The sequence below is a fragment of the Psammomys obesus genome, unplaced genomic scaffold, assembly GCF_907164565.1.
Source record: "Psammomys obesus unplaced genomic scaffold, mPsaObe1.curated_primary_1811, whole genome shotgun sequence".
Classification (NCBI taxonomy): Eukaryota; Metazoa; Chordata; class Mammalia; order Rodentia; family Muridae; genus Psammomys; species Psammomys obesus.
The window spans coordinates 12,768,725-12,782,530 of record NW_026596234.1 but is presented as its reverse complement, the minus strand read 5'-3'; the positions used below and the strand labels follow the sequence as shown (position 1 = coordinate 12,782,530).

At 53.4% G+C, this 13,806-nt stretch overlaps 1 protein-coding gene across 3 annotated transcripts in view; it reads right to left on the bottom strand.

Moving 5' to 3' along the window:
* Positions 1-13,806, bottom strand: part of Cdh22 (cadherin 22) — a 117,419-nt gene that overhangs the window by 31,399 nt on the left and 72,214 nt on the right. For all 3 annotated transcript variants that reach the window (XM_055596260.1, XM_055596262.1, XM_055596261.1), the window contains exons 4-5: positions 11,763-11,882; positions 1,952-2,119 (exon numbers count right to left, since the gene is read on the bottom strand). In XM_055596260.1, the coding sequence (XP_055452235.1) occupies positions 1,952-2,119; positions 11,763-11,882 (288 nt within the window). The remainder of the gene's footprint in view (positions 1-1,951; positions 2,120-11,762; positions 11,883-13,806) is intronic.

Genomic DNA, 13,806 nt, shown 5'->3' with positions numbered 1-13,806 from the left:
CAATAGCCCGGTTCTCATTCCGCCCTGCTGGATGGACCGGTGACCATCCCGCACAACTCATGGCTCGCCTGCAGGTGCCCGGTCTTCACCTTCCCTTACCACTGTCTTTTTTGGGGACCCTCCCTGCACCTTCATCTGCTCCTGTCCCAGAGTCCCAGGAATGTTCTAGCAGGCACTATTGCGCTTCTCTCAAACTCTCTTCCCTCTGGGCTGAGTGTGTAATGTGGGAGGCGAGGGTCGTGGCTCTCTGCCATTCAGCAGGCACAGCACACTGCCTCCTGGGTGGAATGTATTGGTGAGCGACTCAGCCTGCCCCGCAAGATGCGCTGTATCGGTGGTGAGCCACTAAATAAAAGCCAGCTGCAATCACAAATAGGCAGTCTCCAGGTTCTTCCAGACTAAAGAGTCTAACAACATCCAGTGCTGGTGAGGATGTGGTACAAGGGGCAAGCACATTTCTTCACGAGGATGCGCTTCCCAGATACACTAGAGAAGTGTTTGCAGATGGGCACCAGGAGGCAAGGGCAACTAGGTTCAAAGTTCGCAATAACTCCATCTAGCAACAAGCCAAGAACCCAGAGGGATAGATACAGGGTGACTACTGTACAGCAAGGAAAAGAAACAGAACTAGAAGAAACAACCTGAGTTAGGAACATAATCCTGAAAGTCAAAGGCACACAGAAATTTATATACCATACGGTTTCACATATCTGGGGTTCACCAAGGGGCTGAATTAGACCATAGTGCCTGGCGATACGTAGCGAGGAGAGCAGACTTTCAGAAAAGCGTAGAAATGATGGCAACAGGCAGAGCGGGGGTTGGTACTGTTGGAGAGGGAAGATGCTGTGGAAAGTTACATGGGGATTCTGAGTCCTGCTGGTGGGGCTGAGTGTCGGCTCTGGGCTTTTCTACTGTTTGCCCTCCTTTCCGCTATAGTCACAACGAAGAAATGAGGGCAGGAGAAAAGGGGAAAAAGGAAAAGAGGGAGGGAAGGGGGAAGGAGGGGAGATAGAAGAAAGAAGAGGTGGGGGAGGGGGGAGGGAGGGAGGGAGGGAAGGAGGGAGGGAGGGAGGGAGGAATGTGTCTAGCATCCTTTTGGCTGGGCCTCCTCCCTTCTCTGCCCCTCATGTAGAGCCTACTGCCCGGAGCCTTGTTGCTGCTGGCTAGCCTGAAGCTTTCCCTTTGGGAACAGGAGTGCTGGGGCCTGCCTCCGGGCCTGGTGTCTGCAGACTGCGCTAGAGCACACCCTGTGCTGCTAAATGCCTGCTGTGAGCTCAGCTAAGGGATTGCATTCACTTATCTCACGGGGTCAGTCCTCTGTGGCGGGGCCTAATATGAGAGCAGCGGACCTCGGGTAATGACCCACCTGATAGGAATCAGCCGCTCTGGCGGCGTTTAGTCTTTGCCAGCTGAAGCTGCAGCTTCCTGGTGGCGGCTGGGCCCGAGCCTGGGCCAGCCTGGCCATCCAGGCTGACAGACAGGTGAGGGCCTGATCCAGAGAGGCTCCCTGTCCTGAATTGTGCCAGAAGAGGCAAGCCTTCCCAATTCATCTGCACAGATAGCCTCCAGGCTCCAGGCTCAGGCTCCAGGCGACCTTGTCCTCAGACTGGGCTTCCCTGGGCTTCACTATGGGTGTCCCTCTGCCTAAACCTCTGTGAGCCTTTAACACATCATTACAGGCTTGGGTCATGAATCCAGCAGTAGCTACGAGGCCCTGCAGGGCCAGCAAGAGGGCAAGTGGATGGGCAGAGAGCGGGCAGGGGCTTCCCATATGGGGAGGCCACAGCGGTTCTTCAGTCTGAAAAACCAGATGGACAGGGGTTCCCCCCTGCAGTGGCAGGCTTGGGGAAGATTGGGGAAAGAAGAGCACCCAGGTGGCGGTCCCACCTCATGCAGGAAGCTTCAAAGGAAGCTGGGCTGATAGACAGATACATGGCACAACCCTACTTACTTTGTGGGAAGCGGGGTGGGTTGTCGTTGACATCAGTAACCACGATGGTGACTGTGGTGGAACCTGAGAGGCCACCCAGCTGGCCTGCCATGTCTGTGGCTTGGATAACCACCTCGTAGCGTTCCTGGCTCTCTCGGTCGAGGTCGGGCACAGCTGTCCGGATCACACCTGTGGGTGAGGGAGAGTGGGGACATGGAAGACTCTGGCGAGGCTGAGGCATGGCACAGCCGTGTTGGCCTGTGCAGCAAAGGTTAAGGGAGAGTCATGGGTGGAGCAGACACGTACAGGGTGGTAGTTTGAACGAGAATGGCTCCCAAAGGCTCTATATATTTTCACGTTTGTCCCCAGTTGGTAGAACAGTTTGGGAAGAACTTTAAGGTGTTTGACCTTGTTGGAGGAGGCGTGTCACTGCGGGTGGGCTTTGAGGTTTCAAAACACACACGCCATTCATAGTGTGCCCTCTGTCTCTGCTTCGGAATCAGATGAGCTCTCTCTCTCTCATCTTCTGTTCCAGTGCCGTGCCTGCCTGTCTGCTGCCATGGTCCTCACTGTGATGGTCATGGATCCTAACTGTCTGGAGCTGTGAGTCCCAGTTAAACGTTTAGGATGGGGGTTGTTTGACAGGGTCTCTCTGTGTGGCCCTGGCTGTCCTGGAGCTCCCTCTGCAGACCAGGCAGGCCTCGACCTCACAGAGATCCACCTGCCTCTGCTATGAGTGCTGGGATTGAAGGTGTGTGCCACCATGCCTGGCTAAATGCTTTTCTTCTATCGATTGCCTTGGTAACTAAGCCTCGTGGCCACTGGACTCCCAGAGCTCATCAGCGGGTGCGCACGGACACCAATACCTCACACCTCTCTCACTCGCATACCCCCACACTGGACAATCACAGACAAACAGAGGGGTTTTCTGCAGCTCCTCCCATACACACGCCTACACGCCTCCATACACCAAGGGATAATACCCTGCCACACATGTGCACACACTTCCACGTGTAGACTGGCCGTGCTTCAAACAAAAGACCTCTCGGTTTGCTGAGAGGAGGCCCGTGGACCAGAATTCACCATGGGTACCCTCCCTGGGTGGCCAGTCCCACGGCGGTCTCAGTGTCCCCCAGGATCTGGTGTGTGTGGGCAGGGCGTCTGCATGATTGACTAGTGACCTGTCAGGCAATAGTCACTGAGGTCACAGTCACGCATGCCTGCCTGTCCCCCGGCCCTCCCCGGCACCCCAAGCCTGGGCTCTCTGTCCAGGCTGCAGAGAAGGCCTGAAGAGACCATCTTGCTGGCTGCCCGTGATGCGGAAGGAGAAACGGGAATGCTAGAAGTTAGCTCTGCAGAGAAGATGGTCAGGCCCCATTTCCTATCGGTGTAAGAACCCGGGTCGGGAGGGGGGCGGTTGATGAGGCATTTAGAGCCTCTCCTGATGCCCCCTGCAACCTGCCAAGCACAGGTGGTGACAGGTGGCGCCTGGCCTGAGTGCCAGGTGGAGTCATGCACCAGCAGTCCCAGGATGCGCCCCATAAAACCTGGGCTCCGACTCCTGATGTCCTCAAAGTCCCCGGACTCCAGTAAAGGTAACAGGACAGGAAGAGAGGCTAGTGTGTTGTGTGTGTGTGTGTGTGTGTGTGTGTGTGTGTGTGTGTGTGTGTTGTATATGGTGTGTGGTGTATGTCTGTGTGAGAATGTATATTGTGTGTATATGTTATGTGTGTTGTGTATGTGCTGTGTAGTGTGTGGTGTGTTATGTGTGTGTTGTGTGTGGTTGTGTAATGTGTGCGTTGTGTGTGTGTGTGTGCTGTATTGTGTGACTGGGGTAGGCAGTGGTCAGGGTGATGTGCTTTTTGTGATGGAAAGGGGAGGAAGGAAAGAACATAAAAGGAAGAAAGAAGAGAGGAAGGGAGAGGAGGGAGAGAGAAGCTCAGGACCCTGAGGAAAGAGACAGAGGCGTGGAGGGAAGATGATAGGAGAGACCAGAGAAGATAGACATTTGGGGAGGGGGGCTCCTGAGACAGAAAAGAAGGGAAGGAAAGCAGGAGAAACAGCCAGAACCAGAGAGAAGAGAGAGGGAGACAGAGAGAGGAAAGAGAAGGAAAGGGCAATGCTTCTCAGAGCCAGAGCGAGCGAGCGGCCAGCGCCAACAGCAGGGAGCAAGGACAAATGGCAGGCAGCTATAGTGGCCACCAGGTTGGCAGGCAAGGTCCACAGCAGGAAGTCAGGAGAGGAAGAAGGCTGGCTTTGTTGTTGTTCTGAGAGGGGGTCTCATCTCTCAGGCTGGTCTTGAACTCCTGATCCTCCTGCCTCCACCTCTTGAGTGCTGGAGTACAGGTACGTGCACCACGTCCAGCAGAGAGCTGACCAGCCGGACATTTGCAGGCCGCTTTACGGTCTAGGAGTACACTGAATGACAGTATCCCAGCAGGAGTTAGGGCCACTGTGTAGCTCAAAGCTCTGCACCTCCTGCTCCGAGTGCGAACTAGAACACAAGTCCGGCTCTACCTGAGCAGGTGAGGAGGAGGCCCCAAGCAGCTGGCTTCCCTGTTGTCCCCTTCACTTCCAGCTCCAGAGAGCCCAGGGGCATGGCATCTCAGAGAATGAGGTTCAGGAGCCTCTGGGCACCCCGGAGTGGGCAGCAGGGAGCACGTGGCCTCTGGACCCTGTCCTGAGTCATACGCTTCTGTGAGGTTGCTATGGTGATAGTTTCTGATGAAACATTTCCCAGTATTCACAACCCTGGATCATTCTTTCCCACTGACTCTGGCCTCGGGCATGTGTTGTGCTCTGACTTGGGGGTCTTTTCTCTGAGAATACTGAGGCCTATGCACATTGAAGCAGTACAAAAAGGACATGGGGAGAGGAGGCCTAGGACTGCCAGCTGAGTCAGCCCTCAGCTGCCTGACAGCCAAGGGCAGTCCCACAAACCCCAGAACTGCTCAGCTAGCCCACACAACTGTGACAAAGAATAAACCACTGGGTTAGCTTGAAATCTGGTTAGCTGAGCCGTTCCTGGGCTGGCTGGGCCTGGGCTAGTCCATGCAGCTGTGCCTACCTGGAGGGTCGCTTGGCTGAGAGGTCCAAGCTAACCTCACCCTCCCTCTATCCACTGGGCTCCCTCTCCCTCCAGTCAGCCGCCATCCTTCTGTGAGATCTCAGGAACGTGTTCTCGGAGAACAGAGAAACCTCAAGAGGTAAAGGAAGCTGCTTCATAGCCTGATGACCCAGGTTCTGTTCTCACGTGGTAGAAAGAGAGGAGCAAGTCTCACACACCCATACATGGTCCTCTGACCTCTACATGCATTCCTACACGCGTGCACACAGGCAAGATGAATACACAAAATAAATGTAAAAAAGATTTTTTTTTCCCTCTTAAGATGGAGAACAAGAAGAAAATAACTGTGCCTGCCCGGCACGCCTAGCGCTTTCCCCCTCGGTGTTATTCCCTGAGCAAGAGTGAGAGACGCCGATTTCCTACATTCCCTTCACGTAAGTGTCCTCAGTCCTCTGGGGAGGATTTAGAGTACGTGAAAGGATGTGTGAGGTGACATGTCACGACCATGCCACCTTATGCTTCAACAGCCTTGGAGTCTTTGGAGCCAATCCCTGTGAGATACCAGGAGATGAATGACCTGAGTGATAGAGCACAGGGGAAAATTCACATATGGGGCACAAAACCCCAAATCAGCCCATGATCTTGTTCGTTCGTTCGTTCGTTCGTTCGTTCATTCGGCACTTGCTGAGGGTCTGAGATGGGCTGGGAACACACAGCATTGGATACAAAGCACGTAAAAAGGATAGACTTGGGTCAGACAGACAGGGGCCTGGCTATTCGTTCGCTGTTTACACAACCACCCTGAATTTGGACAAGTTCTTGGGTCTACCTGAGTCTGTTCCCTGTTCCATAAAATGTGATGGCTTCTTGCCAGGATCCGGAATTACCTAGGAGGCAGGGCTCCTCTACAGGCACACCTGTAGAGGATTATCTTGATTATGTTAATTGAGCTGGGAGAACCCATCTTAATTATGGGTGGGGCCATTCGTGGCACAGCTCCGGAGAGGGAGCCGAACAGCCGAGCTGGGCCTGCCTCCTTCTCCAGTTACAGATTGTGGATGTGACCGGCTACTTCAAGCTCCTGCTGCCTTGACTTCCTGCTGTGATGGACTGTGGATTGAAGTAAAATAAACCCTTTCAGGCTTAACTCTTTTTTAAAAGGGCACTTTATCATAGCACGAGAAAAAGAAATGAAGACACCTGCCCTGGAGGCTGCGGAGATGAGGTGAGGTTTCTAGGAACACATTTCACTCTTTAAAAAAAGTGTGTGTGTGTGTGTGTGCGCGCGCGCGCGCTCGCGCGCTCGAGTTTGAATGAGATGCTCCTCAAAAGTGTCAAGCATTTGAAAACCTGGTCCCCCGTTGGTGGCTGTTTGGGGAAGAAGTAGGGCATGGGGGCTTCCTGGAGGAGGATTGTCACAAAGGGTGGGCCTCGAGATTCCAAAAGATTCCCACCATCTTGAGTGTCCCTTCTTTGCTTTCTGGTTGTGATATGAATGAAATGTGAGCTGTTCCAACAGCCATGCCTTCGCTCGGCCATTGCGGACGCTAACTCTCTGGAACCGTCAGTCCTTCTAGACCATCTAGACCTAAACTTTCTGTGAGTTTCCTTGGTCATGACGACTTGTGATAGCAATAGAAAAGTAACTAAGACAGGGTGCTTGTGGGTGTGGGCACGCACAGGCACTCGCTGAGGGCAGAGGACAACCTTGAGCGCTCATTCTCACTTCCCATCTCGCTTGAGACAGGGTCTCTCACTCACTGCCTTGTACCCAAGCTATGGTCTGCAAGCTCCTGGGAGTTCTGCCTCGCTCCTCATCACACCACACCATGCACCCGCATACACAGAAACACACACACACATGCATGCATGCACACAGAAACACATGCTCCCATACAAACACACACACACACACACACACACACACATGCGGCTCTGGAATCTGAACTCAGATCTGAACTCAGGGCTTGCATTTTACCCACTGACCCAACAGGTCTCTCATTTCAAAGACTCCTGGCCCATCTTTTTCTTTGTAACCTGGGTTGGGCTCACCTATGGACAAGCCCCAGGGGGCAGGGATTCAGGCTGGTCTTTGCTCAGCCTAAGGGTATCTACAGGGTTTGGGGGGAAGTGCTCAGTTACCAACTGAAATGCTTGAGTGGCCTCTTCTGCCTCCTTCCTGTCCTCCTCACCCAGGTGGCTGGTTCCCTGTCAGAACAAAAATCTACGAGGCTGAAAGTGGAGCTGAGTTCACCATCCCGACCCTGGGACCCAGCTCACGGTAGCTGCTTAGCAACTTTGAGCTGTATCCCCTCTAGGACCAGTGGCCGTCCTTGGCACAGGTGTGACTTTTTAGCCAAGATCCTGACATGTCTGAGGGAGTCTCTCCATTCACGCTGAGGCGGTGGCAGGCAGGGGCTGGCAATCACAACCTGGCCGTGGCTGCCCATGGCCGTGTTCTGACCCAGGGTCCCCAGATCCCGCTGTTGTTTCTGCCCCGCCTCTTCGAGATGCTGCAGAAGGGGACCTGGAGCCTGCATGATGCCTCATTAGCCCGCAAATGCCATCCCTGTCGCCCCTGTGGGGGGGCTGGCTGGCAGGCCTGGCCTTTAAAACACACAAGTTAATTCCTCCTCTGGCACTGGGCCCCGTGGCGCAGCCCCGCCCCCTCCCTTCCTCACACCTTCCTCTCGGGCCTCGCTGCGGCTCTGCTCCCTGCTAGCTGCGCAGCGAGAACAGACTGTACCTCGCAGTGGCGGCTAAATATAGCCCCGCATCGGCGGAATATTCCTGGCTAGGGAAATGGAGACGGGGCTGGCAGTGGTGCCAGGGTGACTGTGGAAGTGAGGCTGGGGTACGAAGGGGAGATCCAGTGCATCCTGGGAAACGTCAGAGTGGACCCCTTTCACACACAGAAGCTGAAGAGATTCCAACAGGGACCCCACTGGGACTCCTCCACCTGGCTTGAAAAGAGTCCCTTTTCTGGCTTCCAAGAAACGGTTTCTGCTTTTCTGGGCCTGTGGACTCCTCATCTGTCTCACCCCTTTTGACCCTTCTGTGGAGGGGGGGTACCCCTCAGAGAGCAGAAGCCTCCTCGCTCTCCCAGAGTCTAACCTTTCACCTGCCTGTCCTTGCTACCTCCCAAATCCAGTCTTGGCCTTGTTACCCCCTTCCCACAGCCATCACCCTCAAAAACCCCATAATCTTACTCTGGCCTGTGACTGTAGCTCAGGCTGTCTCCAAACGCACAGAGATCCCTGCCCCAAGCAAGGGCTGTGTTGAGCACATCACCCACTCCTTGTCGGGATGACCTCACTGCTTATCCCTAGAATTCCCCGTGCCCCTCACTTTATCTGGCTCTGGGTTCCAGGGTCACAGAAAAGCCTGCTCAGGTTTCTGCACCTCCATCTAATCCTTTACGCTACTTGCCAGAACCCACCAAAGCCTGGCATTATGCTTTAATAGGCCTGTACTTGTTTTCTGTATTTCTTTCTCTAGTCGAACCTCCAGGAGGGCAGTTTTGCTGCCATCGCCCAAGCGCCTAACACATACTCAGGCCTGTACTGACTGAATGAACCCAAGAGGTCTCCCCCTGCATTCCTACAAGCTCGTGAGTGAGTCTACAGGGTGAGGGGGGCACTAAAGCTGAAGATGCTGAAGTGAGAAAAGGGATGCAGTGAGATCATGCAAGGGGCAGGCATTGGGCAGGCTGGAGCCCCTGATTCCCCCCTCACCCGTCTCCCGCAGTTACGGGACATTTCAAAAGCCTCAACCACTCTCAGAGCTCCATGTTCATAACTTAGATGGGTGGCTGAAACTTCTAGACGTTTCTTTCCCTCTGTTCCCTGGCACAGTTAAAGCTGGATTATTTAAGATACTTCTTTATTTTTATTTTACATGGATGAATGCTTGCCTGTATGTGTGCATGCAGTGCCTTCGGGGGCCAGAAAAGGGTGTTGGATAACTGGAGTCATAGATAGCTGTAAGCAGCCATGTGGTGTGCTGGGAACCGAACTTGGGTCCTCTGGAAGATCAGCCAATCCTGGTTTTATTTTTCAAATTTGTTTATTCACTTTACATCCCCATAGCAGACACCTCCCTCCTCTTCTCCTGGTCCCACCCTCCTACCCTCTTCCTTCTTTTTCCCTTCTCCTCCTCAGAAAAGGGGAGCCCATTCGCATCAGCACTAAGGGCATCCTCTTTCCCTGAGGCTTGACAAGGCATCCCAACCAGGGGAAAGTGATCCAAAAGCAGACAACAGAGTCCATGTCAGAGACAGCCCCTCCTCTACTTGGTAGAAAATTCTCCTGAAGACTGAGAAGACTGAGCTGCCCACCAGTTTCATATATATATAGGGGGGCTAGGACCAGTCCATGGTCCTCTCTGGTTGGTCAGCCTCTATAGTGAGCCCCTATAGTCCTTAATTGATGCTGTTGGTCTTCTTGTCCAGTTCTTATCCCCTCTAGGTCCCCCTGTCCTTCTCCTCCCTCTTCCACAAGCCTCCCCAAACTCTACCTAATGTTTGCTCTTACTTGCTGCACTCTCTCTCCAGTCCCTAAGGCTGGATTCTTTAGCTCTGCTCCAGACCCTGGGACACATGGGCCAATCCCTTTCTTGTAGAGTTCCCTTAGCTCACTTCCTCCTGTTCCCACAGGAGGCACCACTAAGCTACATGACCACAGGACACTAAGGTGAGGGAGGACGCAGGGGTTCCACTCTGCCTAGTGTCCGCCCCTTGCAAGGTCCACTGCACACCTTCTCTTTCTTCAGCATCCCAACACAGTCAATCCCAACCTTCATCAACTCGGGCCTCCTAACTAGCCAGGTGGTGAGAAAGGGCCAGCTTTTGACTTTCTTGTCTTTTGTGCTGGACACCTAGGCTCTGGGGCCTTCTCTGCTTCCAATCCCTGTCTCAGAACCAAGCTCACTTGCTGTCACCCAAGGGATCTTGTTAAAATGAAAACCCGAACATGTCACTTCCCTGCTCAGAAGTCATCAATGAACCCACAGCATCGGTGAGGAGGAAGGATCAGGGCACGGCAATCCGAGGGTTGGGAATGGAATGTGGTACCTCTAGGCATTATCTGTTGAGATTTCAAATACATGTGCTCTGTGACCCAGCATTTCCACTTCCTGAAAATTACCCTGCAGATACACTCACACTGGCACAAGCTGATGTATGTGTGAGGTTATTCGTGGTAGCACCGTTTGTTGTAGCAAATGATTGGAAACAGGGTATGTGTCCATCAGGAGGGGACTAGCGAAATAAATTTCAGTATATCCATAACAGGCATCAAATAAAAGAATGAGGGCACTCTGTACGGACTGATATGGAGCCATCCTCAAGATGTATTGTTAAGCAAAAGCAGCAAGCTATGTGTATGGCAAAGCAGAGAAGATAAACACGCGTGCCCTATTTCCTTGTACATGCATAGCAGAGCTCTGCAAATATCCACAAGAAAATTACATCGGTTGCCTTGGGGACACAGGCAAGGTGGCTTGGGGACCAGATGAGGTGAAGGATTGCTGCTAAATACTCATTTGAACTTTTTGAATTTTGAACCCTGAGATGTTCTATCTATTTTCAAAATGACTTAATGTTTTTCAAGTGAGTGAGTCTGAGATTGTCCAGACCCTACCCACCAGCCGCTACCTGTGGGGCTGCGGCGGCTGGGGACAGGGAGTGGAGCACTTTCTTCTTAGCACTTCTTTAATGTTTGAATGCTTTCCTGAAATGTCTTGCTTTTGCGAGGAGGTTAGAATAATGAAGATATTATGTGTAAGAGAACACAATTAAACTGAGCTCATAGACTAGATTCCTCCCTCTCCTCCCCAAACCAAACCAAACAAACACATGAACAAAAACCAAAGCCAAATCCATCACACACACCCACACGCGCTGTCCTTAGATTCCGCTTGAGCTCCTGAGCCCTGCCAGCCTGGACTCGTGCACCCCGCGTCCCCTCCCCTAGCTGCCCCGTGCCATACCTTCTCTTTAGGTCTCTAGGTGCCTTCGCCCGCCTCCCCGTGCCTTCTCTCACCTCTCCATCTGATTTTTGTTATCGGATACCTCAAATCCCAATTGTCCCAGCAAATGCCACCACTGCAGTTCCATGGACCATCTATGGCATCTGATAACCATCTCATCTTCCTATCCCGGGGTCAACGAGAATGGCCCACAGGAGGAGCCATTGTCAGCAGCTCTCCCAGCTGTGTGACCTCTGTGACCTTCTGCCTCTCTGAGCCTCTGTCTTCACTGGCACTCTCCCAGGGCTCTCAGAGAATTGGCAGGGTCTAAGCTCCGGGGTGAGTGAAGAGGGGCTTGCTGGGTGCTCAGTGGTGCAAATGTGGGTGAGGGGTAAATGAGGAAGCCTCACCTTATCTTTCCATCAAATCAACAGCTGCTGCAGGAGCAGAGCTTAATACCTGCCTAAAAGGAGCTCCTCCCAGAAGGAGGAGCTTGTGACCCCATACCACACCAGGATCGGTAGTTCCAAGAGGCCAAGTTCAGATCATGAGGCCCTTACAGGGTATAGACAGCTGTGCCCCGCCTCCACACCTCCTGCCTTTCCTCTTTACTCCTCTTGCAGGAGACTCTATTCACTTTCCCTGCCCACCCACCCACAATTCCAGAGTCTCCTGGAACCCAAGATGCCAGTCTACACACGGTCTGTGCTCCCTCAGCATTGCTGGGTCATCAGGCTTGGTGATCTGCCCTGGGTGCCACCACTCTGACCCCGCCCCGGCCCCAGCCCTATCCCTCACCTGTCTTGGAGTCCACTGTGAAGTGTTGCTCGCCATCCAGCACGCTGTACACCAGCCGAGCGCTGCTGCCGTAAGTTGGGTCATCTGCATCCGAGGCCATCACCTGCATCACAGACGTGCCTGGGCCCGGGGGACCAAGCAAGACAACGATCACACAGCGGTCACCTGGAACTTTGTGTCCCTGTCCTCTCCTGGTCCTAGGGAAGCCACGAAAGGAGGAGGCCCTCTGGGAATATACTAGAGGTCACTGGCCAGCCATTCTGCAGCCCTGCCCTCACACTGAGGCCCAACCTGCTTCCTGACCCATGGCCTTCCTAGGGACACAGATGACCATGTAACTGTATCTGGATTCAAGTACCCTTTGGTTCCCAGATGTAGGACCAGCAAGGAAATCTTAGTTTCTCCTCCAAAATGGGCAGAATGCCAGTCCTTGGCCTGCAGGGCAAGTGGGAGGATGGATTTGATATTCCCAGTACCGTGCAGCTAAGGGCAGTCCCTCAAAGGCAGAGAGAACAGTCATAATCTATGTAGTTGTGAGGCACAGTCAGAGCTGGGACTAGAAAGCAGGCCCCTGGGGGTCTTTAGTCACTCCAGCCCCTCTGGATCCATTTTAGACTCAGCCACCTGTCTTCCCTCTCCGAGACAGCAGAGAGAAGTACAGCCAAGCTCACTAGGCCCCAGAGGCTGGGGTCTCCTGGCCCCCCCAGGCAGGAGGACGGCAGTGGGTAGCTCCCCTTTGAAAAGTGGCTAGCTATAGGCCACGATGCCCTCTTGCCCCTCCCCCCTGATGCCCAGACAGCACTGCCCCCCACAAGCCACACACGCTTTTCCTCATGCTCTGCACGTAGGCTGCTGGGGAGAGCATAAATTGGATAAAAGTCCATCAAACAGCGGCAATTAAGTTATTGATTTTCGACGCTGCCTCATTAAACTGGGAGCTTCTCCCGGCCTGTCCCAGAGATGGCTCTAATTTGACATCATGTTCAATTTGACGAAAGCAGGGCTTGGGACGTGAGGCTGGACCAGTGGGGGAGGGGCAGATGGAAGGACCATGGGAACCTTTCTTGGAAAAAAGTGTCTGTGTGTTTGTGTTTCGGTGTGTGTGTGTGTGTGTGTGTGTGTGTGTGTGTGTGTGTGTGTGTAAGATCCAGTGAGTTTGTGGGGTTCAGGATATGAACCAAAGGGAAGGAGACTGAGACCCTACATCTGGGTGATGTCCTCAGTTGGATGCCCTGTGGGGACCTGGGTGAGACCCTTTTGGGGATGAGCTGGGCTCCCCGGGCCAGCGAGCAGCCTGCTGGGAGGTGAGGCCAGTTCACTGCTTGGCTAATGAGGGAGTCTGCATGAGCCGGTGCAGCAATTCTGCTGAGCCCAGCCTGCTGCCCGCCTCTCCCGCCTCCAGCCCGGGGCCCTCCATCACTCCAGACAGACACATGTATTTATTTTTCACTCCTTTGCATTTCTCATTTTCCTCCCTCAGTCCCTCTCCCAGCTGCCGGGGCCTCCTGAGCAGGCCCTGCAAGGCACCTCTCTTTGCCAGCTACAGCTCCGTGCCAACCGCACCCGAGTTGCCCTAAGAAGTTGAGGAGGGGTAACAAACTCTTCCTTATGATGTTGGTAACCCAGGCTTGCCAACTTAGGGCCAAGGACATAGCTCCAATTGCAGAGGAAAGAAGCAGTGGATTTCTGTTGAGCCCCTACTGCGGTGTAACTGGAATCACAGCCTTTTTTTTTTTTTTTTTTTTTTTGAGACAGGGTTTCTCTGTGTAGCCTTGGCTGTCCTGGACTCACTTTGTAGACCAGGCTGGCCTTGAACTCACAGAGACACACCTGCCTCTGCCTCCCAGGTACTGGGATTAAAGGCATGAGCCATCATGGCTGGCTACAGCTTCTTATACCGTCTCTAGTCCATATAGCATTTCAAAGATGCATGGTGGATCACTGAGGAAATGGGTGAGGAAACGGGCCAGATAGGAAAGATTTGTCTGAGTGTACAGAGCTAGGACGTGGTGGAATTTGAACACAGGACTACACTGTCAGAGCC